This window comes from Aspergillus campestris (assembly GCF_002847485.1).
Source record: "Aspergillus campestris IBT 28561 chromosome Unknown P168scaffold_11, whole genome shotgun sequence".
In the NCBI taxonomy this organism is placed as follows: domain Eukaryota; kingdom Fungi; phylum Ascomycota; class Eurotiomycetes; order Eurotiales; family Aspergillaceae; genus Aspergillus; species Aspergillus campestris.
In genome coordinates, this window is record NW_020194346.1 from 126072 (window position 1) to 153477 (window position 27406).

The 27406-nt window shown below is 53.9% G+C and overlaps 7 protein-coding genes across 7 annotated transcripts; 4 read left to right on the forward strand and 3 right to left on the reverse strand.

Annotated features, from left to right (window-relative positions):
• The first annotated feature begins 123 nt into the window (after positions 1–123).
• Positions 124–3347, forward strand: P168DRAFT_292479 (Sin1 family protein). The gene is made up of 3 exons (XM_024837592.1): positions 124–430; positions 544–1026; positions 1088–3347. The coding sequence occupies exons 1-3, from the start codon at positions 408–410 to the stop codon at positions 3171–3173; spliced, it is 2592 nt and encodes an 863-aa protein (XP_024689969.1). The 5' UTR covers positions 124–407; the 3' UTR covers positions 3174–3347.
• Positions 3348–4115: 768 nt separating this feature from the next.
• Positions 4116–6160, forward strand: pkaC (cAMP-dependent protein kinase catalytic subunit pkaC). The gene is made up of 4 exons (XM_024841962.1): positions 4116–5236; positions 5307–5560; positions 5628–6002; positions 6061–6160. Exons 1-4 carry the CDS (start codon positions 4481–4483, stop codon positions 6086–6088), a joined length of 1413 nt encoding a protein of 470 aa, XP_024689970.1. The 5' UTR covers positions 4116–4480; the 3' UTR covers positions 6089–6160.
• Positions 6161–6616: 456 nt separating this feature from the next.
• On the reverse strand, positions 6617–7457 carry tim13 (protein translocase subunit TIM13). Its single transcript, XM_024835378.1, has 2 exons — positions 7243–7457; positions 6617–7143 (listed from the first exon to the last, which is right to left on the reverse strand). Exons 1-2 carry the CDS (start codon positions 7360–7362, stop codon positions 6919–6921), a joined length of 345 nt encoding a protein of 114 aa, XP_024689971.1. The 5' UTR covers positions 7363–7457; the 3' UTR covers positions 6617–6918.
• Positions 7458–7600: 143 nt separating this feature from the next.
• Positions 7601–9502, forward strand: P168DRAFT_292482 (legume-like lectin family protein). The gene is made up of 6 exons (XM_024837593.1): positions 7601–7977; positions 8050–8073; positions 8148–8218; positions 8283–8364; positions 8418–8678; positions 8737–9502. The coding sequence occupies exons 1-6, from the start codon at positions 7876–7878 to the stop codon at positions 9193–9195; spliced, it is 999 nt and encodes a 332-aa protein (XP_024689972.1). The 5' UTR covers positions 7601–7875; the 3' UTR covers positions 9196–9502.
• A 12-nt stretch (positions 9503–9514) lies between these two features.
• On the reverse strand, positions 9515–10642 carry P168DRAFT_257800 (uncharacterized protein). Its single transcript, XM_024834573.1, has 2 exons — positions 9980–10642; positions 9515–9928 (listed from the first exon to the last, which is right to left on the reverse strand). The coding sequence occupies exons 1-2, from the start codon at positions 10635–10637 to the stop codon at positions 9600–9602; spliced, it is 987 nt and encodes a 328-aa protein (XP_024689973.1). The 5' UTR covers positions 10638–10642; the 3' UTR covers positions 9515–9599.
• A 205-nt stretch (positions 10643–10847) lies between these two features.
• Positions 10848–12249, forward strand: P168DRAFT_292484 (PRCC domain-containing protein). The gene has a single exon (XM_024837594.1). It carries the CDS (start codon positions 10866–10868, stop codon positions 12114–12116), a length of 1251 nt encoding a protein of 416 aa, XP_024689974.1. The 5' UTR covers positions 10848–10865; the 3' UTR covers positions 12117–12249.
• Positions 12250–12286: 37 nt separating this feature from the next.
• On the reverse strand, positions 12287–27139 carry P168DRAFT_312536 (AAA family ATPase midasin; the record flags this gene model as incomplete). The annotated part of the gene is made up of 24 exons (XM_024839577.1): positions 12287–13594; positions 13637–13963; positions 13997–14377; positions 14420–14568; positions 14608–14620; positions 14657–15860; positions 15891–16000; positions 16058–16094; positions 16128–16518; positions 16564–16749; positions 16801–16900; positions 16955–17024; positions 17073–17089; positions 17126–17176; positions 17207–17233; positions 17273–17414; positions 17454–17865; positions 17908–17948; positions 17982–21691; positions 21725–21865; positions 21896–21949; positions 21986–24151; positions 24272–26176; positions 26207–27139. The coding sequence occupies 24 exons, from the start codon at positions 27137–27139 to the stop codon at positions 12398–12400; spliced, it is 13764 nt and encodes a 4587-aa protein (XP_024689975.1). The 3' UTR covers positions 12287–12397.
• Between the last annotated feature and the right edge of the window lie 267 nt (positions 27140–27406).

Sequence of the window (27406 nt, forward strand, 5' to 3'; positions counted from 1 at the left end):
TATGGCGGAGTTAAAGTTATACTGATCGGCGGAAGAGAGATGGTGGAAGGCTTGGCTTGGCCACGGGATCATCTCCTCTCTTCCCTTTCTCTCCGTTCACAGACCTGTCACTTCCTGACAGACCTCCGGCTGATATCCCCATACTACCTCCCGTACGGCTGATTCCGGCGGCTTCCTTTCTCTTATCTGTTTGGCTTTATTGTTTAACAGGGATTCCCCATTTCGTGAAAACAGGCTGGTCCTGGATGAGGGGTCGTCACTCTTTGTTCAACTGATCGTCTTATCCGCGGCCTCTAGAGCCATGTCGAGTCGTCTGCCGATAGCGACCTAACAAACCTCCAACCGGGTGTCTTGACCTGATCTGTACTTGTATGTCTGGGGGAGGATTTCTCAACAGGAGATAGAAGATGTCTCTCCTTCACAACGAAGAGTATGTTTGCGATGCGCCGCCCTTCCCTCAATATACCCTATCTTCCCTTCCCCGCAACAACCACGCACCACGCATCACGCGCGCAACAAGAGACTAAAATTAAGGGCATCCAGTTTTACGATCTGGCAGTTACGCACATCCTACCTCTCTACGATCAAAGATGGGATCGGTGATCGGCTCATCAACGTCAACAACGCCGTCCTGAACACGCCCGGGTTCCGAGCGGCGGGCTGGTCTTCGGCCTCGGCGCACCCGGGCGCCGCGGCCGCCCATATCAAGCGCACCTATTCCCCACCGATCCCCACGACGGCGGCCGTCTCGTCCGAATATTACAATCTAGGGGTCTTTCGAGACGCTTCCGAGGCGCGGAACTATGACCTCCGGGAAGACGGTGAGGATGAGGAAGGGGGCATGGTGACTGGGAAAAGCACTGCCGATATCATCGGGCGCCGGAATAATCTACGCGGGGCGAAGAAGCCCCATCGACGGGAGCGCCAGCAGCCGGAGCATTTAAAACCGCGAGACGCCGAAGAAGATGATAGTAGTGACTTGAGCGATGAGAGTGATGATGATGGGGAGAGTGCCAGTGCGCCAAGGTCGGTGGTAGACTGCAAATATTACCCCTTGTTCTACGAGGATTGTGTTAATATTTTCTAGACCCGCGGACCAGATCAAGTTCACGAAAATGCCGATCCGTACACGCGCCGGATCGTCTCCCATTCGTTCCACTGATCGTCAAGAGGGCCCTCAGGTTATGGTCACGTCGCCGTCGCACCCCACCATGGGTAGCCATTACCGCACCGGGTCGCTGGGAACCGCGGTGACCGTGGACAGCCGGCCCCGACGAGACACTACGACGACTACCAGCAGTGACATGTCTTCCGATAATGACCTGGAATATAAGAGACGGCATATCCAATTTTCCAACCGAGACCAGGTGATCGAGCCATCCAGATTGGGGCGCGGTGAACCAGACGATCGGATTGACGAGGAGTCGGACGAGGAGGGAGAGGATTCGGGGGCAGAGTCCGTCGGGTCTGCTCTCTCCTCTGAATTTGGCGCCACGGCTGGCTCGGCGTCCCTGCTGGAAGATGTGGAGATCACCGGGGGCTTGGACTCATCGTCACCCATGGCCCTGATGCACAAATTACAGGGCGAGACCGGGTCGCAGCAGTCTGCGTCTCGAAAGGCCAGAGCCCCAGCACCCGAGTTGCACGACCTTCCACCCCCACGACCGATCAGCACCGTGCAGCCGGTGAGTCTGCTCTCCCAGGCGCTCAATGCGCGCAAGCGCGCCCCGACGAACCCGGTGGAGAAGTTCGCGGTCCTCTCGGGCAAGGGATTGACGGATGCCCTCAACATCAAACTCTACCTGCCGTTCTCGGCTGATCCAGAGGAGCCACTCGAGCTCCCGCTGGCGCGAGAGTCCAAACTGGCGGAGCAGCCGGCGCCGGTAACAGTGGTTGAGGCGATCGGGCTCGCCTTGTGGCGGTATGCGGAGGAGGGCCGAGATCCAGCCATCGAACGGCACAAGCTCACGGTCAACCGCTGGGCCCTGCGCATGATGGAGGATGGGGAGGTGGAGTACGATTTCCCGGCCCTGGGCCGAAGCTCTCCCATGACAGATTTTACGTCCAATAACAACAACCGCGCCGCCGGAGCGCGCGGGCGTTCCCGAGGGAACCAGTACGACGAATTCGCCCTCGTGCAGGCCTCCGAGGCGGAGTTCGTCGAGAACGAGCGTCTATATCCGATGGATAGCCCGACCGTCCCCGCCGAGGACACGGGTGATGCTGTGACGACGGCGACGGCGGCCGCCGCCACCACCCCCAGCGCATCGACGGCAAGCGTCCCGCCGTCGGCGAACTCGCCCGGCCTGCCGAGCAAGGGCCCGCGGCCGAATCCGATCCTGGGACAGCCGTTCTCGTCGGCGCTAAACGACAACACATTGACGCCGGCAGACCGACCGGTCGTACCAGTGTCGCACGCGACGCCGCGACTGGGCGTGTCGAAGACGCTACGGATCCGGTTCATCAACCTGGAAGGGTCTACGCAGATGACGACGCTGAACACGTCTACGGACAGCTACATCGCGGAGATCCTGGACTCGGTGTGCAAGCGGTGGGGGCTGGACAAGGGCAACTACCTGCTGAAGGTGATGGGGTCGAACACGATCGCGCCGCTGGACCGGACGGTGGAAGCGCTGGGCCACATCGTGGAGCTGGACCTGGTGCGGCGGCGGTTCGGCCCGCTGACGGGGTCACCGGGCAGCTCGTCGCCGAACGCGCCGCTGCTGATCGAGCAGAGCGGCGGGGGCGGCAAGACGAAGACGGGGACGAAGAAGGGCAAGAAGAGCGAGAAGGAGAAGCGGATGCTGCACCCGCTCACGCAGAAGCAGGATCTCATCGGGGGGTATTACCGGCGGTACCACGTGTTCCGGAAGCAGTCGATGTCGTTCACGGCGTCGAACCACCGGATCCTGACGTTCGACAACGACTACATGCATATCATCCCGGGGGACACGGGCAAGACGGGGTCGGACACGAAGACGCGGTCGATCAGCTTCAACGACGTGGTGGGGTGTAAGGTCAGTCGGCGGCATCCGAAGAACTTCCGGGTGGTGGTGCTGCGGGGGAACGACGCGAACGAGCAGAAGCGGTATGACTTTGAGGCGCAGAATACGGTGGAGGCGGAGGAGATCGTGGATGAGATCAAGAAGAACATGGCGCATTACCGGATATAACTCTTTTCCCGTTATCTGTCTTTCTGTCTGTCTGTCTGTCTTTGTGTTTTTGTTGGTTGATGGGATTGGATTGGAGTTGGTCGGGATATGGTTAGTCATCATTCATAACTCTATAACTACAGAGTATAGTTATCCAGTATCGAGTATGGAGTCAATGGGAGAAATACAATCATGATACATAGCTAGTCAATCCATAGATACTCTAAAATCCGCCGATCCCATACTCCATGGAGAGAGAAAAAGGATATGTAATAAGGAGGTTCCCTTTCGGCCCCGGGACGAGAAAGCGGGGCGTTCCACCGATCCAGCATCCATCCAGCCAGTTCAACCCAGGATGATATGACAGGTATGATGCCAGTTGATGATGATGATGATGACGCTGAGTGATGAAGTCACCATTCAGTTCTGGGTCTCCCTGCTTGAGAGACCCAAGAATCCAGCCGGGTTGAACTCTATAACCAGTAGATGATGAAAGGTGAACTCTCTTCCTCCGTGGGTGTCTTTAATCTGGGGTGATGGAGATATACTTTTAGACATATTTTCTCCGAGGAAGAGTCGGTCGAGTGATGACTTCATTGTGGATGGGAGTCATGATCTGGGGATTGAAGGGATTATTGAGTTAATGGATTGATTGAATTGAGGTGGACAGATCTGGGGTGGAGATTATGTCGAGTCCAGCTGGTCATAAGTGTCTCGTCTACTCTTCTTGACCACATCCACCATAACGTGTAGGACATACATGCATCAATGAAAGATGGAAAGAATGGAGATGAATGAACTCATTAATTAAGCCTGATTGCCCCGCTTGTCTTGGCTCGACTTTTGTCTCTCCTCCTTCTTTCTCTTGTTCGTTCCTTTTCTTTCTTTCTTGATCTCATCCTTGATCCTTTGGTTAAAATGTCGTGGTGATTGCATCCTATACAACACAACTTGGGTTTACAGGATACAAGAGACTAAAAAGACTAAAGAGATCCAGACTCACCGCATCGACTCCATTCTATCCAACTCTTACTTCTTTCTTCAATTGATCATCCTAGAAGGGGCAGCAGAGAGACCGCCCGTATCCGCTCCGGACCCAATTCTCTTCTCTTCTCTTTCTCTTTCTCTTTCTTCCTCCTATTCTTCTTCTTCTTCTTCTTCTTCCTCCTTTCATTTCTCGCTCCCAACCACCAAGAGGGGTCGACTGCTTTCTCATAATAATCCCAACGCCACTTCCTCCATAACCAGCTTTTCTTTTTCTTTTTCTTTTTCTTTTCTTGATTGTCTGTCTTGTTGGATTCTATTCCCTTATTTTATTATCCTTCCTTATGCCTACGTTAGGAGGTCTGTTGAAAAAACGGCGGACCAAGGATTCGCAGTCCCTCTCCAAAGAGTTGGAAGCCGGTTCCTCCTCTCCCCCCGCGGCGACGTCACCAAACCATCCCCAATCTCCGCCGCAACATTCCAACCAGCAACCCACCTCCTCTCAACAACCACAGCCTTCCCATCCCACCTCGAATCACCCCGCTCAACCAGCTGCCCCCATGCAATCCGCCGCGCCCTTGTCCCCGTCGCCCGCCCACCAGAGCCCGGCGCTGCAGCCCCAGTCTCAGCACCCCAATGCCAATGCCAATGCCAATGCCGCCAGCATCCAGAATATCATCCATCCCTCGCACCAGACCTCCTCCCATCCCACCAACGCCCACGGCGCCCACCAGCAGACCCCCGCCGGTGCTCAGGGGCAAAATGCCCCGCAGCAGCAGACCGCCCGCTCCACCAAGGGGAAATACTCTCTCGAGGACTTTACCCTGCAGCGCACCCTGGGCACCGGGAGCTTCGGTCGGGTCCACCTCGTGCAGTCCAAGCACAATCATCGCTTCTATGCGATCAAGGTCCTGAAGAAGGCCCAGGTGGTCAAGATGAAGCAGATCGAACATACCAATGACGAACGTCGCATGCTCAGTCGCGTCCGACACCCCTTCCTCGTCACCCTGTGGGGCACCTGGCAGGATGCTCGCAATCTCTACATGGTCATGGATTTCGTCGAGGGTGGTGAGCTCTTCAGTCTGTTGCGCAAATCGCAAGTGAGTCCCCCTGCCCCACCCCTCCTCTCATCTTCCGAAACATCTCTTAACTCGAATGGCGAAAAACTAGCGCTTCCCCAACCCCGTGGCCAAGTTCTACGCCGCCGAGGTCACCCTCGCGCTGGATTACCTCCACTCGCAGCAGATCATCTACCGCGATCTCAAACCGGAGAATCTGCTCCTCGATCGACATGGTCACCTGAAGATCACCGACTTTGGCTTCGCCAAAGAGGTGCCCGATATCACCTGGACGCTCTGCGGTACCCCCGATTATCTGGCCCCCGAGGTCGTCTCGTCCAAGGGATACAACAAATCAGTGGACTGGTGAGTGTTGGACCTCGTGAACACAAAAAAGTCAATCAGAAGGAACCCCTCACTGATGCCTCACCAGGTGGTCCTTGGGCATCCTGATCTTCGAGATGCTGTGCGGGTTCACCCCGTTCTGGGACAGCGGGTCCCCCGTCAAGATCTACGAGAACATCCTGCGCGGCCGGGTAAAATACCCGCCCTACCTCAACCCCGACGCCGTCGACCTGCTCTCGCAGCTCATCACCGCCGACCTGACCAAACGGTTGGGGAACCTGCACGGCGGGTCCGAGGACATCAAGACGCACCCGTGGTTTGCCGAGGTGACCTGGGATCGGCTGGCCCGGAAGGACATCGACGCTCCCTACGTGCCGCCCATCCGGGGCGGTCAGGGTGATGCCAGCCAGTATGACCGATATCCAGAGGAGACTGAATCATATGGTCACTCGGGTGAAGATGCGTATGTTTTCTCTTTCTTTTTTCTTTTTTCTCTTCTTTCTCATGCTAATAATATCTAGACACGGCCATTTGTTCCCCGACTTTTAAACCACGTACTATGAGTGACGACGTATAGAACGAGGTTGTAGTCTACACGGCAGTTCAAATGACTTTCATTATCTTCTCCTGTTTCTCTTCTTCCTTTTCTCGCACCGGATGGCGCATGGTTCACCGTTCTCTCGCTTAGCTGGACTATGTTCCCGCGCCCTCCCGGGCGTTGGTCCCTACGAGACCTGTCTTGTCGTATCCTCCTGACTGGTGGATACGTGGTCTTGCTTGGTTGTCTTTTGATCGCTGGCCGATTCGACGCGGAGGGTGCCTTTTGGAGCTCCCGCGCGGATGGATGACTTTGGAAGTCCGGCGTGATGGCATCGTATTATTTAAGTATGCCATATTTATTTATTTCTTGTTCTTTTCCTCATTACCTAAACTCTATATTTCTTGCCAAGGATAGGGGAATTGACTTGGTGGGCTTTGGATGGGGCTTTTTGGGTTAGGGTCTTGTAATGGACTGATTCCTTAGGACAGTCCAGTCTACCGGTTGTTAGGAAACCGTTCGTGTCCGTGTAGTCGTCTCGTTACCTGTATAATGTACATAGGCTTTGTTTTGATCTCAATTGAATAAAAGCGATCTTAGATGCATCACTCAGTTTTGAGAAACGTAGAACGAAGATCCACCATATCGTACATCACCACTCTGCCACATCCACCAACCGGGCAGAATTATACCTCAACATATAAAAAAAAAAAAACATAACAAAATTCATGACAGAATCTATTCCCAAACAAAAACACCATCCATCTTCAACACAGACACAGCCACAGACACAAATACAACAGCAAAAAGAACCCAATCAAAGAAAGAAAGAAGAAAGGGTCTACTGGTCATTCGGCGCCACAGCCAGGGAGTTCATGGCGATGGTGTTCTCCTGCCCACCCAGACGCTTGCTCTCGTGCGCGACGCGGCCGATGTAGGCCTTGCTGACGGCGTTCCACGTGGCGATGTACTTTTCCATGCATTGCGACAGGCAGGTTTCTTCTTTCGGGGAGACGGAGGAGCCCGGGGTGGGGATGCAGGCGTCGTAGCAGTGTTCGTTGATTTTCTATATCATTATCTTGTTAGGATGGATTATATAGGTTTTGGATTGATTGATTGATTGAATTGATTGAATTGGGCGAGATGGTTGGGAGAGGTAACTCACTCCGATCAGACTCCGGGCGTTGGCCATGGCGGCCTCTTGCTGCAGTTGCAGCTTGATGGTGTTTTTAACCTCTTGGGGGTTGTTGCTGGGGGCGCTGGAGCTGGAGCCGAAGAGAGCCATTTTGATGGATGTGTTGGTTGAATTGAAGTGGAGGGTGTAGAGTAGTGTAGAGTAGTGTAGAGTGGTGTAGAGTGGTGTAGAGTGGTGTAGAGTGGTGTCGGTAGTAGTAAGTGATGTAAAAGAAAGATCTGAAGTTCGGCGGTGAGTGTGGCTGCTCCAGCTCCGACTGCGCCACACCCGCGATGTGGACACTTGGATGGATCGAGGGAACCATTCGATTCGATTATCTCTCTTGTTTACTGCTTCATTGCCTTTCTCTCTTTTCTTCTCTTGACTTTACTCTTCTTTGATTCACTTCTCTTCTCTTCTCTTACTTCTTATCATTCAATCCAACTGTATATCTCTCTTTCACTTTCTTTTTGTTTGCCTTTATTCTCCTCCCCCGCTATACTTCCGAGGCAGACAAGCTGTCCATTCGAGTCCTATAATCCGATTACGTCGCAGTTGATCTGTCCTGGTTTTGAACTCTCCTGTTTTATCCACTGAAACACATCTCACCTGCTTGTTGCGACAATGCTGCTTCCGCGGCTTTCGACCCTCCTGGGCCTGGCCGGTCTGGCCTCCATCCCAGCGGCCTCCGCCTACGACGGCGACGACAACATCAAGAGCATTCCGGTGGGTGCAACCTGATTACTTATTGCTTGTTTGTTTCCTATCTCTAGCCAACATCAACTAACTGTAAATTAGCTCCGCACTCACAGTCTCTCTCCGGTGGGTCCCCCCCCGGCTTCTTACCAAACTCCCTCGAACCCAGCCTATGACGCAGTCAATTGACCCAACCCCAGCCCTACCTGGATTCAGACTTCCAAAGCCGCTGGTTCGATTTTGGTGGTGACACGGTAATCCGCGCCGACAAGTATGTTCCACCGCAGGCGCAGGCCTCGGCCCCTACCGCAGGTCGTACTGACCAGCTACCTTAGATATGTTCGTCTCACGGCCGATCGCCCGTCGCAACAGGGGTGGATTTTCTCGCGCGTCCCGCTCACCGCGACCAATTGGGAGGTTCGTAGCGCGAGAACGACCGGCTGGACAGGATAATGTGCTGACGGTTGCAGATCGAGGTCGAGTTCAAGATCCATGGCGACGGAAATCTGCACGGTGACGGGTTTGCCATGTGGCTCACCAAGCAGCGCGCGACGCAGGGCCCCGTCTTTGGGTCCACGGATAACTTTGAGGGTCTGGGTATCTTCTTCGATACGTACAAGAATAACCGCCCCGGCACGTCCTTCCCCTATGTTATGGCCATGATGGGCGATGGCAAGTCGAGCTACGACCAGGCGCACGATGGCAAGTCCAACGAGTTGGCTGGGTGTTCCGTAAGTTTCCATCATTTCCCTCTCGAAATAAATCAAACCACATACTGACAAACTGAAGGCCCGTGGTCTCCGTGGCGCCTCCGTCCCCACCAAAGCGCGCCTGACCTACTTCCAGGACAAGTCCCTCACGCTCGACCTGCAGTACAAGGCCGAGAACAGCTGGACCAACTGCTTCACGCTGACCGCGCCCGAAACCAACATCGCCATCCCCTCCGTCGCCTACCTGGGCTTCTCCGGCGAGACCGGCGAGCTCAGCGACAACCACGACATCATCTCCGTCAAGTCGCAGAACCTGTACAGCCTCGGCGGCAGCAGCGCCGGCTCCAACCGCGGATCGTCGTCCTCCTCGGGGAAGAGTGACCGCAGCAAGAGCAGCAGCAAGTCGACCAAGTCGGCTGGCAGTGGTGGCACCTGGGCTGGATTCTTCTTCAAGACTATCTTGGTGTTGTTCGCTATTGCGGGTGCTTATGTGGGCTTTACCATCTGGCGGTCTAAGCAGAGATACTCCCGGTTTTGAGTGGTGAAGTGATGGGACTGGGTGCGGGATGATGAATATACCCACCAAAAAAGAAAACAGAAAAACAGAAAACAGACGAGCGTCTATGTCCACCTTATCTATCTATCATTCTTTTTTTACCTTGTTCGTTGATATTCCATTTGCGTTGTTGCATAGCTATGTTTGATTGCGTATGTTGGAGTCTGTCGGCTCTGTGATGCCGTGGACTTCATCACTTCTTTAGGGGACGATGAGAGACAGTATATAATTTGGTTGGAGATAGCCTGTGTTCATTCCGAATGCTCTAGATAATACCAGTAATAGTATGGCTATAATCGACGCAAAAATAAACAGAGTATAAGCAAGGGTATCTGTACGCCATAATGCAACCCGAAAAACATACAAGCAGGAAAGGAGAGATAATGCTAAGACTGTCCGCGCATCTCCCCCCACAGCTCATCCACGATCTGGAATACCTCCGTCACGCTGCGCATCACCGCCTCGTCGATCCCCAGCACTCCATACCGCTGCTGGATCTTATCCGGATGCCACCGTACTCGCTCCGCCTTGAGCGTAGCTACCAGTAGATCGCGAGAATCTACCCCCTCGGCATCTACCCCAGCCGGCACCGGCGCATGGCGCATGAACTCTTCAACCGCCTCGCGACAAACATCCCTCCTCTTGCCGGACTCGACCGGCCAGAACAGTAAATTGCGCAGCTTAGTCGCCTCCCCTCCTCCCCCTCCCCCTCCCCCTCCATCCTTATCGCCCTTCGCAGAATCAGCCCCAACATCCGCAACAGCACGATCCACCTCCCCCCAAGACTCCAAATACCTCCTCCAAACCACCCCCCAAGCCCTCCCCCTCTTCCTCTCCCTCCCCCTCGCCAAACTCTGCTCCACAGCCCTCTCAAACCCATCCCTCTCCTCGTCCCTCTCCCTCCGCCGTTCCTTATCCCTCCGGTTCCTCCTCGCCCTCTCCCCCCTCAACCTCTCCTCCTCCTCAACCATCCCCTCCCTCGTCCTCTCCCACATCCTAGCCCTCACATAAGCAGCATACTCCTCCTCATCCATCTGCTCCAGCTCCCCATCTGGGCCCCGCATCTGCGGCACAGAGTACGTGTGTATCGGCTGCCCGTACACCGTCTCCCAGTATGCAGCGCCCTCGTCGTCGCCCAGCGCGTCGAAGAGCGATTCCCGGAATGCGGCGCCTGGTGAGAGACGGCTGCTGGTGGTGTAGACTGGGTCTGGCGATGGGGAGCGTGGGTGGGTGTGTTTGGTGCGTTTTGCGCGGTGCGCGCGGTGGCGCGCGTGCTTTTCTTCTTGTGATGAGGTGCGTGGGTGGGTGCGGCGGCTGCTGGTGTTGCTTTTGAAGCGAAATTTTTTGGGCCGGGCGGAGGGGTGGGTGGGATCTTTTTCGGAGGCGGCGGGATCGGGGTCTTGGGGCGGTGTTGTTGTGTCCATTTTTGTGGTGGTGATGTTATGAGTGGAAGGGAGATGAAGAGGAGAGGGAAGTGAAGATGTGGGTGAATTCGAGTGATGATATCCTTATCTTATCTGATCATCGCGATTCCCTCTTTGGGCAAGTGTGGCCCGTGCACGTCGCCCCAAAGTTTCTCGTCTCTTCGCCGCATCATCTGCGTCCTCTCTATCTCTCTGTCTCTCCTCACAAGCACCACATCAACCACAACCATGGCCCTCGTATCCTACTCCGACTCAGACGCCTCCGACTCCGAACCCGAGACGACCCCTAAACCCACCCCCCCAACAGCAGTCGCCCCCAAAAGCACAGGCACCAAAAACCCCCCTCCCTCCATCGTCGACCGCAGCAACCCGCGCAAAATCCGCGTCGCCCTCCCAGAGATCAAACCCGAGCCCACCGGCGAAGCGGACGATGGACCCGCGCGCAAGAAGCCTCGAACCGGCGGTGGCGGGGGTGCCTTCTCGGGATTCAATTCCCTGCTGCCCGCTCCGAAGAAGGCCGTGAATGAGAAGAAGGCGCCTGCTGCAAGGAAACCATTTAGTCTGAAGACGGGTGCGACGGTGGGGTTTGATCGGAGTGCTGATGCGGAGATGAGGAATGATCAGGCTTTCGATAGTTTAGGTGGTGGTGGAGGTGATGAGGATATTACGAGGGCGGGCAGTTTGCGGGAAGACGAGGATCAGGGCGGTTCTGGGGCGACGCCGGGGCCAGATGCGGATGGATTGAATATGAAGAAGCCGGAGGAGGTCAAGTTGAAGGGGAACCCGATGATGTTTAAGCCGCTGTCTGTTGGGAGGGCGCAGCCGAAGAAGAAGAAGAAGCCTGCTTCGCCGGCACCGCCGCTTCCTGCTGGTGATGCCGTTAAAGGACCTGCTTCAGCGACACCGGCACAGTCTGCGAGCGAGCAGACTCCCCCTGTCGAGGCGAAACCAGCTGCCCCGCAGAAACCCAAAGTCAGCCTCTTCTCCCTGGGCTCGTCAGACACCTCTTCCTCCGCGACCACCGCCCCCAGTTACCAGACGTATGGCACATCTTACGAACCGCTCGTCTACAGCGCAACCCCAGACGCACCCGCAGCCGGCCCTGCACCCGCCACAGAAGCCCAATCCGCCGCGGAAGTCTCAGCATCATCCGCTCCACAACAGACCCTGGACAACATCGCAGACGACCTGAACCTCTCGCGCGCCGAGCGTCGCCACCTCTTCGGCCGCAACGCCGACTCCGCCAAGGCGCAGGTGCTGCATTTCAACACAGACCGCGAATACGTCGCCAACCAGGAGATGTCGCATGCCGAGCTCGCTGCGCAGCAGCATAACCCTGTCCGCGCTATCGCGCCCGGAAAGCACTCCCTGCAGCAGCTGGTCAATGCGGCGAGCTCTCAGAAGGAGGCCTTGGAGGAGAGCTTTGCGGCTGGGAAGAGGAACAAGCAGGAGGCGGGGTCGAAGTATGGGTGGTCATAACCTCCCTTCTCTTTCTTCCCTCGTGTTTTCGTTCTCTATATCTTGGATACCATACTTGTGTGCTTGTGTAATTTATTTGCATCGCGTGGTTCACTTTTTACACTACTTTTGTTAATCAGAGCGTCAATCATTGAGTCATTTTATGAATTTCTAATAATGCAAAGTAAACGCTTTTTAGTAGTTACAACCACAGTCAGAAAGGAACATGTAGACAAAGTGAAAACAAAAAAAAGAACCCCAATCTATACATCCAAACACCAAAACAAAAGAATTATAATAAATCAAGAAGAAACATCCACAACCTCCGCAAACCACTGCTTCAGCGCAGTCGCCAAAACAGCCGGCAGCTCACGAACATCCCTCACAACAAGATAATAAGGGAACGGGAATCCCTCCAGATACCGCTTCATCTTGAGCTTCATCTCGCCAGTGCCGCTCTCCTCATCCGGCTCAAAGCTCGCCTGGCTCAGATCCAAGATCGAGCTGCCCTTCACAGCATCAACAATGATAAACACGATCATAATCCGCTCCTCCTGCGCCTGCCGCACCAGCCGCCTAATCGTATCGTGGTCCTCGCAGATACCATCCGAGATCACCAGCTCCAGCTGCCACAGGTCGGCGTTGCCCGCGCCAGGAGACTGCTTCCAGCGGGCCTCGCGGAACAGCGCGATCGAGTCCGCGATGAGCTTGCGCACGTTCGTGCCCGTCTGCTGGTAGCTGAAGTGCTGGAAGACCTGGGAGCCTGCGTCTGCGGAGAAAGGCTGGCCGAACTCGTGCGCGACGCGCACGTGGTCTTCGCTGCCGAAGCCGAGCACGCAAAGGTCGCCTGCTTCGAGCATGCTGAGGGATTTGGCGACGAGCGCGAGCGTCTCGAAGGCGAGCTGGCCGCTGCCGCTTTCGAGCATGGACTTGCTGTCGTCGACGGCGAGCATGATCTGGTAGTTGCGCTTGGAGGGGATCGAACGGCGCATCCAGATCTTGTCGCGTTTGTATTGCGAGGCGATGTAGGGGATGATGCGCTTGATGTTGAGGCGCTTGCCGGTGCGGAAGTCGCCGCGGAGCTTGGTGGCCATTGTTGGGGCGAGGATGAGGCGGAGTTGTTCGGTGAGCGAGAGGGAGAGCGCGTTGGTTGCGGACTCGTAGTGCGACCAGAGGCGTTGGGCTTCGTCGCGCGGGGTGAGCGGGGGGAGGGTCGAGGAGAGGTGGATGGCTGCTAGGTGGGCGTCGACTGCGTCAATTTCGTCGTTCGCGTCGGTCTGGTTGGGCCCTTCGGTTGTGCGCTCTTGCGTGTCGATGTTGCCTGGGATGAAGGCGCCTTGGCCTTCGGTTGGGGGGCCGTCTTGGCCGAGTTGCATGTCGTCGTCTTCGAGCATGTTGGCTGGGAGGTCTTGGCCTTCCTCTGTGACGTCGGGCATGGGCTCGTTGTCGCCGGGCTTGATGTCCGACTCGACGCCCTTGTTTTGGTCGAGGGCTTGAGCCTGTTCTTCGTTGGCTTGGCCGAGGGCTTGGGTATCGGGCACGTCGTCTTGGTCCGCGAGGTGCTCGAAGTCGGCGTCGGCCATGTCGGCGTCTTCTCCGAGGGGCTGCTCCGTCTCGCCGTCTTCCTGCTGGGAGGCCTCCTTGATCTCCTTCTGCCGGCGGTGCCATTCTTCGAGGACGTCGCCGAGTTTCTTGAACGCCTGCAGCTGGGGATCCTCTGGTTTGGAGTCCTCGCCGCCACCGGCGTCTCGGTGCCGTTCGTTCTCTTCTCCGTCTTTAGAGGCACCGGTCTGTTCTTCCTTCTCGGCGGTCTGATCGGTCGATCCCTGCTCCTGCTGCGCGTTGCCCGAGGAGCCCTTTTCTTGGTTCTGGTCTTGGTCTGCGCCCAGGCCGGCGTTCACGGCTTCGCTTGGCGCCACTTCTTCTCCAGCCATTTCGTTGTCCTCTTGCTGTGTGAGGAAGTCGTCTTGCTGGGCTTCTTCGGGCTCCTCTTCGCCGGGCTCCTTCGTGTCTTCTTCGCCTCCTTCCGCCTCACCCTCGTCGGGGAAGTCCTCCTCATTCTCGTTCTCGCCCATTTCCTCGTCTTCGCCGGGTGCTTCCGCGACTTCGCCTTCGGGGTCTTCCAGGTTGTCAACTTCCTGCTCGTTCTCCGGGGCGCCAGTATCGGGAAGGTCATCGTCGAGGCCATCGTCGAAGTCATCGTCGCTGTCGCCAGCTCCGTCATCCCCCTTTTCGTCCCCGTCGAGCTGCATCTCCTCTGGGAGGTCCAGTGCTTCTTCCTCCTTCGCGTGGGGGTCAGTGACATCCATGTCTTCGCGTCCGACCGCCTCGCCCTCTTCCTCCGGAGCTTCTTCATCCTCCTCGACTTCGCTTTCCTGCTCCTCGTTCTCGTCTTCCTCGCCGTTCTCGTCCTTCTTGGCTTCTTTCTCGTTTTGCGCGGCCGTTTGCTCGTCTGTCTCCGACGCGCCCTTGCCTTGCTCGTTCTCCGTCTCCTTCTGCTCCTCGTCGTGACCACCGTCCCACATCTTTTCGTCCACAGCTGAAGCATCAAGCTCACCAACACTACCAGTCTCCTCGTCGATATCGTTGTCCTCCTCTTCGCCGTCTTCGTCCTTGTCATCCCCTTCTTCTTCTTCCTTGCGTTCGCCGTCTTCCCCACGCAGGTCTTCCTGATCCATGTTGACTGCGTCCTTCGAGTCGTCCATTTCACCATCCTGCTCGGTATTCTCCTCCTGGGCAAGTTCCGTCAAGTCTTCGTCATCTCCGACGTCCTTGCTGATATCTTCTGCTCCCTCTCCTGCCCCAAGACCAGTGCCGCCTTCCAGCTTCCCTGCGTTGCCCTCTTCCGTGGACTCCTCCTGCGGAGTGCAGAAGCCCTCGGACGCTACCTGGATGAACGACTTGGAAAGGATGTACGACATCTTGCAGGTCTCGCGGTGGACCGTCACGAACCGATCCACGATATCCTTGCAGATGCTGTGGTACTTGCTCATGATGGGTAGCAGACTGGCAACAAGGGTAATAGCCAAGGGGATACCAGCCTCGGAATTCGAAGTAAGTTGCAACTTATCCAGAACGGCTTCGAGCGAAGCAATGATCTCGGACAGATGCGCTGCCTTGATGGCCCTGGTGAAGAACTCGTCGCTGCGGGCCAGGGAGCCGGTGGGTGCTAGAGAGTTCGGCACTTCCTTTAGCTTCTGCAGACTGATGAGGATCTTGTCGACTGTCGTGAGCAGAGTGGACTCGAATTCTTCGATTGCCAGAGGGCTATGGTCCTTTGCGCCCTCGGCTGCTGCAACCTGGACATTCGTCCAGGGAACGATCTGGTCGAGAACGAAAGACAGGTCGGGGCGCGATTCGGCTGTTTGCGTGACGTATGCCTTTAGCTCAGTAAAGGAGGATAGAGAAGTCTCCAGGACCTCCTTGTGCAGACGCGGAGCAATTCCATGGGGAAGTTCTGGGAGACCATCAAGAGATGATCTTAGACCGCTGAACTTCGATTTCCACTCCTGTAGGCCTCTTGACACCTCAGACGCATCGATTCCGGAGAAATTGCTATGCAGTTTCACGGTAGTAGCCGCCAAGCCAAGTATAGGCGTCAACCACAGAACTGCTGCCCTCACATCTTCTGTGTTCTCAGAAAAGCCTTCACTTGTCCTGGAAACTGAAGCCGGTCCAGCGGACCACAGATTAGTGATCTTGGACAGAAGCGCGCGGAGAGACCCTAAGTTGGCGAATGCCGGGGAGATGGTAGCCCTCTGCTTCCTAAGTAGGAACAAAAGCTGCTCGAAAGACCCGGCACTTCTCGAGATTTCCACATTGCTGAGTTCCTCGCAGTAATCATGCGCCGCCTGACGGACACGAGGCAGAATGTCTAGAATTCTGTGGAAGTAGAGGTCGGAGTTCTTCGCCAGAGGGAAGCCTGCGCTTTCGGCACCAAAGGTTGCGCTTGAGGCAAGCACTTGCGCCACGGTTGCTTGTGTTTCCATCAAGGAGGTGCTGGCATTCCGCTTAATACCCATCTCAGCCAACTGCCGCAGAATGTCCCCGTAGAAACGACGTTTCTGGACCTTCATGTGCTGGACATCGTCTTTGTTGTCTTCGGTTAGGGTCTTCGGGGTCTGCGTCTTGAATTCCTGGATTGACTCGATGAAATACTTGGCGAAGCCGTCCATATCTTCCGACATATCGAACTCGGTCGGAATCGAGACGTACATCTGCTTCATGTTGCTGGCGGTTCCATCGGGGTCTCGGAATCGAGGTGCTCGGTTGGCCCAGATCCCGTCTTGTCTTTGGCACATCGCAAGTGCTTCTGGGAAACTGGTGGATGGCAGGGCGAGCACGCTAGGAGCGAGAGTTGGCTCTTCACTGCCCTCGGGCATATCTTGCTCCAGGGTTTGCTGAGCGGGCTGCGCCAGGATCTCTCGGTACTTCCGGACCAACTTGAACAGTTTATGATGGGATCGACGAGCACTCTCCCGGAGGATAACAATGTTCGTATCTTTCCAACTAGCCAGCTGGATTTGCTCCTTGATATCCTTCTCCAGGGCTGTTCTCCTCTCGTTCAAGATCTTGTGGATCGGAGGCTCGAATTGTCGGTAATGCTCAACGAAGTTGTCCAATGCAGAGCAAACCTGTCCCAGCGACGGGAAGTCTTGCACATACAGATGAAGCAGGGCCCGGAAGTTCTTGACCAGTAGCAAACGCGAGCTGTACTGGCCCAAGCTTGTCGATTTGAAGAATTGCTCCAGGGTAGAGACGACCTCTCGAATATGGTCACCCAGTTCTTCGCCGGATTCTGCAAGCTGGACAGGAGCTGCGATGATTGCTTCGTATGCAATGAACCACCACGAGCTGACATCTTGGTCGCACTTCTCTTTCTCCAGATCCAGGAGTCTCGCCCATGTTGACAGCTCGACTCTTCGCCAGCTAATGATCAGAGCCGTGATTTCATCGTATTGGGTTATAGCCGAAAACTCTCGGCTTGCAACAAGCTGCCATTCGTGAACAAGGGAATGGAGTTTCTCGACCTTGGTGAGGAATTTCGCGATCGGCTCAGCGTGCTTGAATTGGAGAATTTCCTGGCAGCAGAGTATGACATCCGCAAGCACCGCATGCTCCGGCCAAGTCTGTTGGATCTGGGTAAATCGCGCATGTGTCGCCAACGTCAAAGAAACCAGCCTCTTGGCCTCAACAAGGTTTGCGTCGGTATAGAAGTTGTAGTTCGCCTTCTTCTCCGATCCTCTGTCCAAAGCACCCTCTAACAGAAGCAAGATACCCGGAACATGCTCCTTGGGATGTACCCGCGAAGTGAGAGAACTGTTCTCAGACCAGATAGATCCAAGGAGCAAAGCAGACTGCTTGACGTATGCCGAAAGCACGGCTTCCTGGTCCTGTGATTGGAAGAGCTTTGCATGTAACGAGGCAATTCGGACAGTGATATCCCTGGTGTTGATATGACTCGGCTTTTCTTCTTCGTCGGCCGTGTTTTCGTCATATGTAGGGAAGAGCTCCTTCAGCTCGTTCTCATCAACTTCCTCGTTGTCTTCCCAAGAACCCTTATAATGGTACAGGTTCGACTTCTGCTCCTCTGTCTCCTGGTCCTCGCGCAACTTGGCTTTCCACAGCACATGGAATTGCCCGAATAACCGGCGAAGTGCCTCCCGCCCAGCCGCAGTGTGAAGAATACCTGGATCAGCATTTTGGGCGACGTGCAACGACGAAAGTTCATGGAACCACAAAGTTGTCGCCCACTTAGGACTAGTCTCCGCTTTCTGCGTATAGAAAGCCGAAATTGGGTGAGAGAGCCCACCAAGGAATGGCGTGCTCCTACTAATAGCTTGCACAAGGTGGCTCTCGTTTGGCGCCTGATGTTGGTTTGCAGACAGGGAAAGACCCAGGTCCAGTAGTTGAAGGAAACGGACGACGGGCACGGTTATATCATCGTAAGAACGGTAATGCGTAGTCAAACGTTGCGTCAATTGGCGGACATTGTCACGGATCAGGTTAATCATTCGGTAGGCTTCGGAAAGATCCCCGTCAGCTGGGCTGATGAGACTGTCAGAGCATCGATCAAGGACAGATTTGAGCAGGTTAGAGAATTCGCCTTGCAACAAATTGATCTCAGACGCCTGCGGTCGAGTAATCGAAGACGGCGGGGGAGCTGCTCCCAAGTCGCGCAGCTCTTCTTGAACAATTCGGTGGCGCGCGTTGGAAGATTGGCCCGAGAACCCGACCTCAAATGAAGAAATAGCATCGGCCTTCTCAGTCAGTTCCACCGTACGCTGGGAGTGGCGTTGTCTTTGGACGACCAGGCTCAAAGACGGATCAAAAGGCTTGTCGGGGACGAACAACCGCAGGAGAATGACAGCCAGTTGGACTACAGCAGCACCAATATTTCCATCAACTCCATCTTCTTGCGAATCTGTCGTCAGGGAATGAATAAGATTGGGAAGTGCTCTTTGCGCATAATCCTTGAAGTAATGATCAGCCGGCAGACTCTTCTCCAAGCAAATCTCAAACGAAGGACCGTTGTATGAGCCGTTTTCTTCGACTGCTTGGAAAACATTCGAAATCTGAACCAAGGACTGAGGCTCCAAAAACTCGCCGTGCGCCGACAGTAGCCCCTTAGCGAGTCTCGTCAGCACTTGTCGGAGAACATTCATTTGGTTCATGGAGATCTCGCGGGAAGTCAAAGCAACAGCCTTGGAGAGAACCCGTTTCTCGATTTCCAATGAAGCCATCTGACCCAGGCTCGTATTATCTACGAGCTTGAGCTTTCCAAGCAACGACAAAGACATAGTACCAGTGACTGCGGCACCGATCATCGATGAGTTGGCTGATCCTGCGAACAACGCAAGTCTGTGAAGCATGCCAGGGACTTGACTCTTCAACTTTGACAAATCTAATGGCCGCGCAGGACGCATAGCCAATAGCGGAAGAATGGACCGAATGGTCTCGTCCCCATTTTGTGCTTCGACGAGAGAAGAGATGTCATGGTATTGACACAGAGCTTCAAAATCAGTTGTAAAATACGGATCTTCGGCTGAGACTGATCGTTGCACGACACTCTTCAGCTCCGAGACCGTTTGGCTGAGGGCCTGGACAAGCTGGCCTTCATCGGCACCATCCATAAGGATAGACCGCTGAGCTTCAATCAGAGAATTACGGACCTTGCTCAGTTGAGACAAATCAAGGTGCGTCTTGGTGGCTACTCCTGTGAACTCAGATGCAACCTTCTCCAGGTCCAGTACAGAAGCTAACTGGTCATGGGTCGCAGGGGTTGCTGGTCTCCAGGTCTCCCAAAGGCGTTGCATACTGAGACCCGTCTTTAGAGCCCAGTTTTCTTGGAATCGACTAAGCCCTTGAGACAAGGAAAGAGCCAATGGCTTCAGGGAGTCCCAGGAATCGAAAGAAGTACACAACTCCCGCCCCGTTTGAAGATAAATCTGAAACTCGCCCTCATCCACTGCGTGAGACGTAGAAACCCGGAAGACATCCGCACAGTAATTCACGACAGCCCGAAGAGCATGGACGATATGGGGCGCCTGCAGATCTTCATACCCGAGGCCCTGGACGAAATCATATAATGCTTGTCCGCAGTCGGAAAGGAAAAAGCCGACTGGTTGTGTTGGGTCTTTCATCAAAGATGGTATCCGTCCTGACGCCAAAGATCTCTCCAAACGGCTCATTTGGCTCGGCTTCAAAAGCTTCCCTGACTCGTCTGCTTGGAGCAAGCCCTGTCTTAGGCGATGCAAGTCAAGTTTAACTTCCTGCAACTGCGCCAAAGAGATTATCGAGGTCACGGGTACATGATTGCACATGACGGCAACCAGGGGTTCATTCACTAGAGGATGGATTGGCTGTGATGGTCCCTGGAGGGCGAAAGAAGCGCCACTTAATTGAATTTCAGCCTTGGTGCTCTCAAGAGGCTTCCATGACGTATTGTCCTGCACAACGGATATGAATCGATGCAGAAGTGACAATAACGACTCTTCAGTCATTTCAGGGAAGTATTGCACGAAAAACTGGGTCGATCGCTGAAGATATGCCAGGTCTGTAACGGAGAGATGGTCAAAGCACACTTCATGAAGAAGTCTTGAGCGGTCTTCGGCGGCCATGGACGAATTGAGACTCCACACTGTCCGGAGACGGTATAGGAATGATTGGCAAGTGTAGGAAGGCATGACTGCGCTAGTCGCGGGATCATTTTCTTGAGGCAAGAAGCAAATCTCAACGCATCGGTTCCGCATCGCACGGGACAGCTCCCCATGGCGAGGATCCACAGTGAGAAACAGCCTGAAATTCGGGTGGGGAGTAATGATTCGAGCTGATCCATCCTCAGTGCGCTGTTCATTGAGTATAAGATCACCGTTTGGTTCAGCCAAGGAGTTCAATCTATCGAGAACAGACGGATTGCACAAATTGGCATTATCAAGGACAACCCAATGGCCATGCTGGACAGCTTGAGTCAAAACACCTTCGGTCCACTCAAAGCCAACCCGCATCGCATGGGATTGTTTCGACACTTCTGATAATGCCTGTGCGCGTCTAAGGAGATCTTCAAGCTCTTTCCCGGCAAAAGACTGGCACAGAGATGTAAGCATTGAACACACTGTGTCCAGTGATACATCCGGGTCCTGTAGACCTTCGTGGAGCTCAAGGAAGCCGGTGATTTCGTCCAAGGGTTTGTCTGGTGAGTAGAACGAGAGGATATATCGACTAAGGAACAAAGAGATCTCTCGAACAAGGCTCGACACCTCTCTTCGGTAGTCAATCTGTTCAAAGCCACCGATAAGATCCATGGTATCAGTGTCGGCGCTTAGAGCAAGTTCGACTAGGTGAGCACCATTGACAGCAGCAAGCTTTCTGATGAGGGTTGTCTTTCCACAACCAGACGGCCCAACAAGAATGCTCGGCCATGCTTGCTCTATGCACAGCATCAACGACTCAAGAGTGGGGAGATCCGCCGGAAGTATCCTCATCTGGGGTTCTGGGATTTGCTGGATGAGGGTATCTCTCTGCATTACCCCTAAGCCAACCTGCATGTACTCTGGAGTGAGATTGTGATAGTAGCTCTTGGCGAGGTTCGGGGTATCGTTGAAAATTTGGTTGTACAGCTGCGAGACCAGTTCTCGATCTTCCGCAGTCCTGAAACGCTGAGAGATGATGACATCGAGGAAGTTATTCGTGGATATCTGCAAGTCTCCACGGTCGGCAAGCTGAAGCCATCTTTGAATGTCTCGCAAGTTGACCTCCCAAGGGCCACCAACAACACCTAATCGGCGTTCCTTTGTGATGGCTGTGTTCAGCAGAGAAACAAACTTGACTAGTCGGTCAGTCTGCAGCGTCGGGCTACCAGGGAAAAGTTTTGCGCATATTCTCTTCAAGTCAGTGTCAGTAAACGCGTCAGCATACACAACAGTGAACCGGTTGACAAATGACGCAGGAAGTCCTTTTCTGCCACCACCTTGATGATGCGGGTTCTGCGCGGCAAAGAGAACGAAGTTAGGGTGTCTATGGAAGGTCTGGTCAAGTTCGGCAACGTAAACCGTTTGACGGTGATCCAAACAAGCGTTCAAGCCCTCAAGGACCGACTGGGATGCCAAGTTCATTTCGTCCAAGAGAACCCAGTCACCCCGCTGCATAGCTTGCAGGAATGGAGCATCCCGCCAGGTAAACTGGCCCACGTCGCCACCTTCTACAGGGACATCTGAACCAAATAAATCTGTAAGATCAGTCTGTTCTGAAAGGTTAATACGGGTTAGTGGCTTTCCAAGAGCTCTAGCGAGAGCAGTAACCAAGGTAGTTTTCCCAACACCGGGGCTACCTTCCATGAGGATCGGCTTAGGTAGCTGCAGGCCACGGGCAATCCTGACTGTATTTGCAACAGTGGTAGGCGCATCCATGATAAATTCAGGGTCTGGCTTTGCGCCACCATTGATAGCAAGGCTGAAGGGGCCCACACGTAGAGAGCCATCTTGGGTGTCGATATTTGTCTTCTGGAGATAAATGCTTGCAGCGTCGACATCGAAGAGCTCGCGCAGCTTGTCTAAACAGCGTCTTCGATTACCTTCAAGGTTGTCAAGGGCGGTGGCAAGCATCGCAGCCGGATTGGCACCCAGAGTGTCTATGAACACCATAGCGGCACCTTGTACGACCGAGAAAAGAGGATCCGCACTTTGACACTTGTTCACGAAGTCAACCCAAGCAAGAAGATCACGAATGGACAGCGACGTAGTGGTCGAGTTCTGGAACGTCCACTTGAACCACTTAGCAAACTGTAGCATCGACTTGGGGATCTGTTCCGATGACAACTGGATTTTGATTTGAAGAATCGGCAAAATGTCATCATCTTCAGAGAGTTGGGGGGCCCAAATTTCAGTCATTCGATTCCGAAGAGCAGCTGAAAGTTCGCGTTTGCCATAATCTCCTCCAGGGTTCATGGTGGATAGAAATTGGAACCCTCTATCGGCAACCACCATAGAATCGATGGGACCCTTTTCTGCGAGAAGGATCGATCTGTGAGGCTCGAGAACACTGTTGAGTCTTTCAAGAACAGAGTCGTCTGCAAGAGAGATCTCGTCCAGAAGGAAAAACTGCCCGGTCTTCATGGCAGTTATCAGACTACCATCGGACCATTCAAAGAGAGCATTAAGGCGGGCAAAGTTGGCCTCGATTCTCTGGATGAGGCCAGGCTCAATACCTTGCAACTTTTCCGCGCCTATGGCAGCCAATGCTTGTTTGAGCTCTTCGGGAGACTTCGACGCAACATCCTCCTCGAGCACTGCTTGGACATCGGTGAGCAACTGACTTTCAATGGCTGCCCTGTTTCTAATGGGCCGTTGAGCTCCGATGAGATCGCCCGTCTCCAAGTTAACGTGGGCATTGACGATCAACAGGTGCTTCTTATAGGCCTCTGCGACAGCTTGACAAAGTTGAGTCTTGCCGCAACCAGTTTCTCCAACAAGGAGGACAGGCTCGTTGTTCTCGATAGCGGCTGATACCAAGATGAAAAGCCTCCTCATTGCCTTTGTCCAAACAACTCCAGGGGCCAGACTCGTGAGAAGGGGTGCGCGCTTTTCTAGTTCAGAGGTGCTGTAAATGACATCTTCATCGATGCGAACCCTCATAACTTCTTCAATTACCCCTTTCACCGCCGCCCTCTCCTGTGGGTTTCGAACTCGCTCTGCTAGTAGCATGAAGCCGTTAACTGCCAATTGTTCGCGATCATCTGCTTCGCGAAGCGCCCATCGAAAGAGGTCACGCAGGGTAGCAAAGCTGTTCTTCTGTTCAAAGAGTCTGTTCGCTTGGCGCAGGAGCGAGAGCTTTCGATAAACAGACACAATTCTGGCACAGAAAGAGGGCGCAATTTGAGATCGTTCCTTCAAGATGAACTCTAATTCACTCTCCGGGATATCATCAAAGTGTAGCTCAAGGAAACGGTTTCGGAAAGCACGGGACAAGACTTTTCGACCACCATACAGACCAGCTGGATTTTGGGTCGCAAAAAGCATGAAGTTGGAATGGGGGTGAACCACTTCTTGGGTCTCTGGTATGAATAATTCACGATTGTCATCAAGAAGGCGGTTCAGTGCTTCTAGGACGTCGGAAGGTGCCAGGTTAAGTTCGTCAAGGACAATCCAGTAGCCATTTCGAAGGGCTTCTACCAGAATACCTTCCTGGTAGCGCAAAGTCCCATCGTCGCCAGACACATAAGAACCCAAGTACTCTTGAAGATCAGTGTGCTCATGGTTGTTGATACGGACAAACTTGTTCCCCGACACCTTAGCAAGATACTCAATCATGCTTGTCTTACCGGCGGAGGTTGGACCCTGCAGAAGAACCGGAAATCGTCGCGTTGAACTTGCTCGCACCAAATTCTTGAGGTTTTTCTCAATGAATGGGGTTATGATGTAATGTGGTTCCTCCTTGGGAGGGAACGGTCCTTGTCGCATCCAATAGTGCTTGAACTGCACATATTCATGCCCATCATCGGGAGGTCTCGGTGTCTGCCCGAGAATTGCCCGCGCATTCTTTGAGTTGTTGAAAATATGCTTTTCAAGCAGCGGTGAAAGGAATTTTTCCGATTCTTGACTTAACACAGTCAAGAAACTCATGGAAAATCCTTCATATACCGCTCGGCGCAGCCCATAGACGTGGGCATGGTCACACACATAGACTAGAGCACGGACGAGAGTTCTGATGCTGAAATGTGGACGTTGTCCAGCCCCGTCGGTGAGTTTGTTATGGTTGCTAAGCGCCTTTGTTTCCATATACAGCTGCGCAAGGTCCGAGACGATTCTCGAATCCCCAAGGCTCAAGTCGCCCAGATATTTCTGGATCAGGGATAGGAGGTCGTCGAGATCACTGTCCGGGGGTTGTACATAGCATTCGGTGAATCGAGACCTGAGGCCTGGAGGAAGGTCTTTCTTTCCTGCATCGGTAGCAGGGTTCATGGCACCGAATATGCGGAAGTCCGGGTGTCCAAATACGCGTTCCACGTCTCCGGCTTCGGAAAGCAATACAGAAGGCGAACCCTCGGTGCCATGGTGCAAAAGACTGGCAATGTTCTCAAGCGTGTCTGGCGAGGCCAAATTGATTTCATCAAGGAGCACCCATTCGCCATTCCTCAACGCGCGGACGATCTTTCCCTGTACAAAGGCGAATGCGAACTTGGCGTCGCCCTGGGACACTTGCATCTCGAAGTCCTCTAACTGCGCCGAAAACCGATCCCATCTCTGCCGCAGATATTGGTACTTGGGCGAGTCGAGCTTTCTCTTCTTAGAAGGCTGTCCGTCTTCACCCGCCTTTTCTTGTGCGCCAGATTTGAAAACACCTTCAGCCAACCGTACTGCCTCATGCCAAAGGGTTAGCAGACGAGTCCAATTGCCTGCTGCAACGCTCTTCGCAACGGACGACAAGAACTTCTGGTTTTTCTTGGCCGAAAACGTCAGCTCGAACAGCGCGTTGAACTCGTCGAGCATGGGTACAGCCATAGTGCGAATATTGACGGGTTTAAAGCCACCTAGCAAGTCGGTGCTTTCACTCTGTTGCGACAAGTTCACTACCGTTAGTTTCTGGCGCATAAGCGTAGCAAGTCGCTGGATCACTGTGGTTTTGCCAATGCCCGTTTCTCCAACAAGAAGGGTAGGCTCTGCCATTTGAACGGCGGCAGCGACTTGCTCCATGAGCTTCAAGGCGGATCTTGTGGAAGCGAAGCGAGACGAGGAAGTTTTCGAGATGGAGCCACTGGGGACTTTGATCTTCTGGCAGGTTTCTCTCCCAAGGATGATGCTGTTTCCTTGGTCGGAGTATGGGGGCGTTCGCTCATGCAAGCAAAAGCGCGCGCGCTGCGGCGATATTTGGAGAGCTTCCGCGACGACCAAGGCAAGAGAATCTGCCAGAGACTTTTCGGGAATATATGTAAGGAATATATCCACAATATCTAGAAACATCTCATCTTCAGCTCCCTCCGGCGTTGCTTCGTAACCAGTTTTGGCGCCGAGATTTTTTAATCGCCTGTGCATTCGACTGCAAAGCTTTATCAGGTCGCGCAGGCCGGGTGTCCGGCCTTGAGAGCTCTTAATCGCAAGGCTTCCATGAAACGAGGAGCAGAGCTTTTGGTATACATTCATGATCGTCGGGACCCGCGATTCCAGTAGAGGGAACTTTTCTGTGATCACCTTCTGGACCTCCTCAATTGAGAAAGAATCCACCTGTACGCGCTCCCATAGCCTGCTCCCCAAGATGTTGGTGCTGGGTGCAACCTCTTCTCCGGCGATGTTGTAGGAAGATTTCATTGTCGCAATAATTTTGAAACCTTCTGCACATTTGATCCGCTCTTTTCTGCTGGCAATAGTCAACTCTCCCTTTTCAATGATGGGGAGAATAAGGCCTATCACTTCGGAAGGAGCGCGGTTCAAGTCTTCAATCAAAATCCAGCGACCTTCTCTTGCGGCCTTCGTCAAGACACCAGGCTGCCAAGCAAACGAGCCCGTGGCAGGAGACGTGGAATACATTCCAAGAAGACTCTTAGCGTCTGTCTGTTCGTTCAAGTGTAATGTGACCATTGATTCGGACTGGCCCATCGTCGCGGCAATGTCATTCACCAATGTAGTCTTTCCCGAATTCGGTAACCCGATAAGCAACATGGGCTTCGACTCGGTCAGTGCCGTCGCGATCTTGCGGAGGTTTCCGATAGCGGTAGGTGTTTTGACAATCGAGGAGGGCGACGATGGCGTTTCAGTTAATCGCGGAATCAAAACACCGCAGACTTCGGCCGTTCGCGGGGTGAGATAGTCTCGCAATTGTTCTACTTGCGATAAAGATTCCGGAATCGACCGTGTTGACCTCGCAAGCTGGATCTGCTTCTCTAGTGTGTTCCAGCGTTGTTCCTCCCAAAGACCGAGGCATCGGTAATCAATCACGATGCCCTCCCATTCCCCCTCCACAGTATCTTCGGGGATATTTGTCCATACTATCCGCTCCGTTGCAGCATCGGCAGCGCGCATATATAAAGCAAAGCATCGTACTGCCAAGTATCTAACGGATCGATCGCGGTGTCGGAAGAGAGACTGCAGCCGTGACGGTGAGACGGCCTTCGAGAATAGTTCCAGGTCAAAGGACATAAGTCTGAAGATAGCGAGGAGCAGCGTGCGAAGGGTGCTGTCTTCCAATTGCGAGGGCGCTGGGGCGTCCGACGTAGCCAAAGCCGAAAGAGGACCAGCCCGAGAAACGGCATACTGGCTGGCAAATGATCGCAAATATGGCGCAAACGGTAGGATTCGTCCAAAGGCTGAGATGACTTCGACCTGGTCGGCATGAAGGTCGGAATCAAGCCATCTTGCTGCTAAGTCAACAAAAATAGGTTCGTATATGCAAAAAAATCGTTCTATGCATGTTGACCTCAATGCGCCAACCGCCAGCGCATTCAGGTATTGAGTCCCAGAAGCTGTACGAATGAGTTCCGCAATCTCATTCGGAAGCTGTTCCAATATTTGGGACTCATTAAGAGTCCTCGTGTATGCAGGTCCGGCATTCATATTAGCCTAACCGCGGAGGAGCTCCTATGATGAGTTTGATAAAGATGAGGTCGAAGAGTTTCTATGTCAATTGCAACTTTTTTTTTTGCGTTTTTCTTTTTTTTTCTGCCGTCATTTTCTGCCCATACATGTGGCGCCGCCCCACATTGTATGGTTCACCGCCTTAGCTAATCACGGAGCTTCTGCCACACCTCCGACATCAATTGATCGCATTGGTCTCGAACGTGGTTCCAGCATTGTTGAACGACAAAGAAACATGGTTGTCTG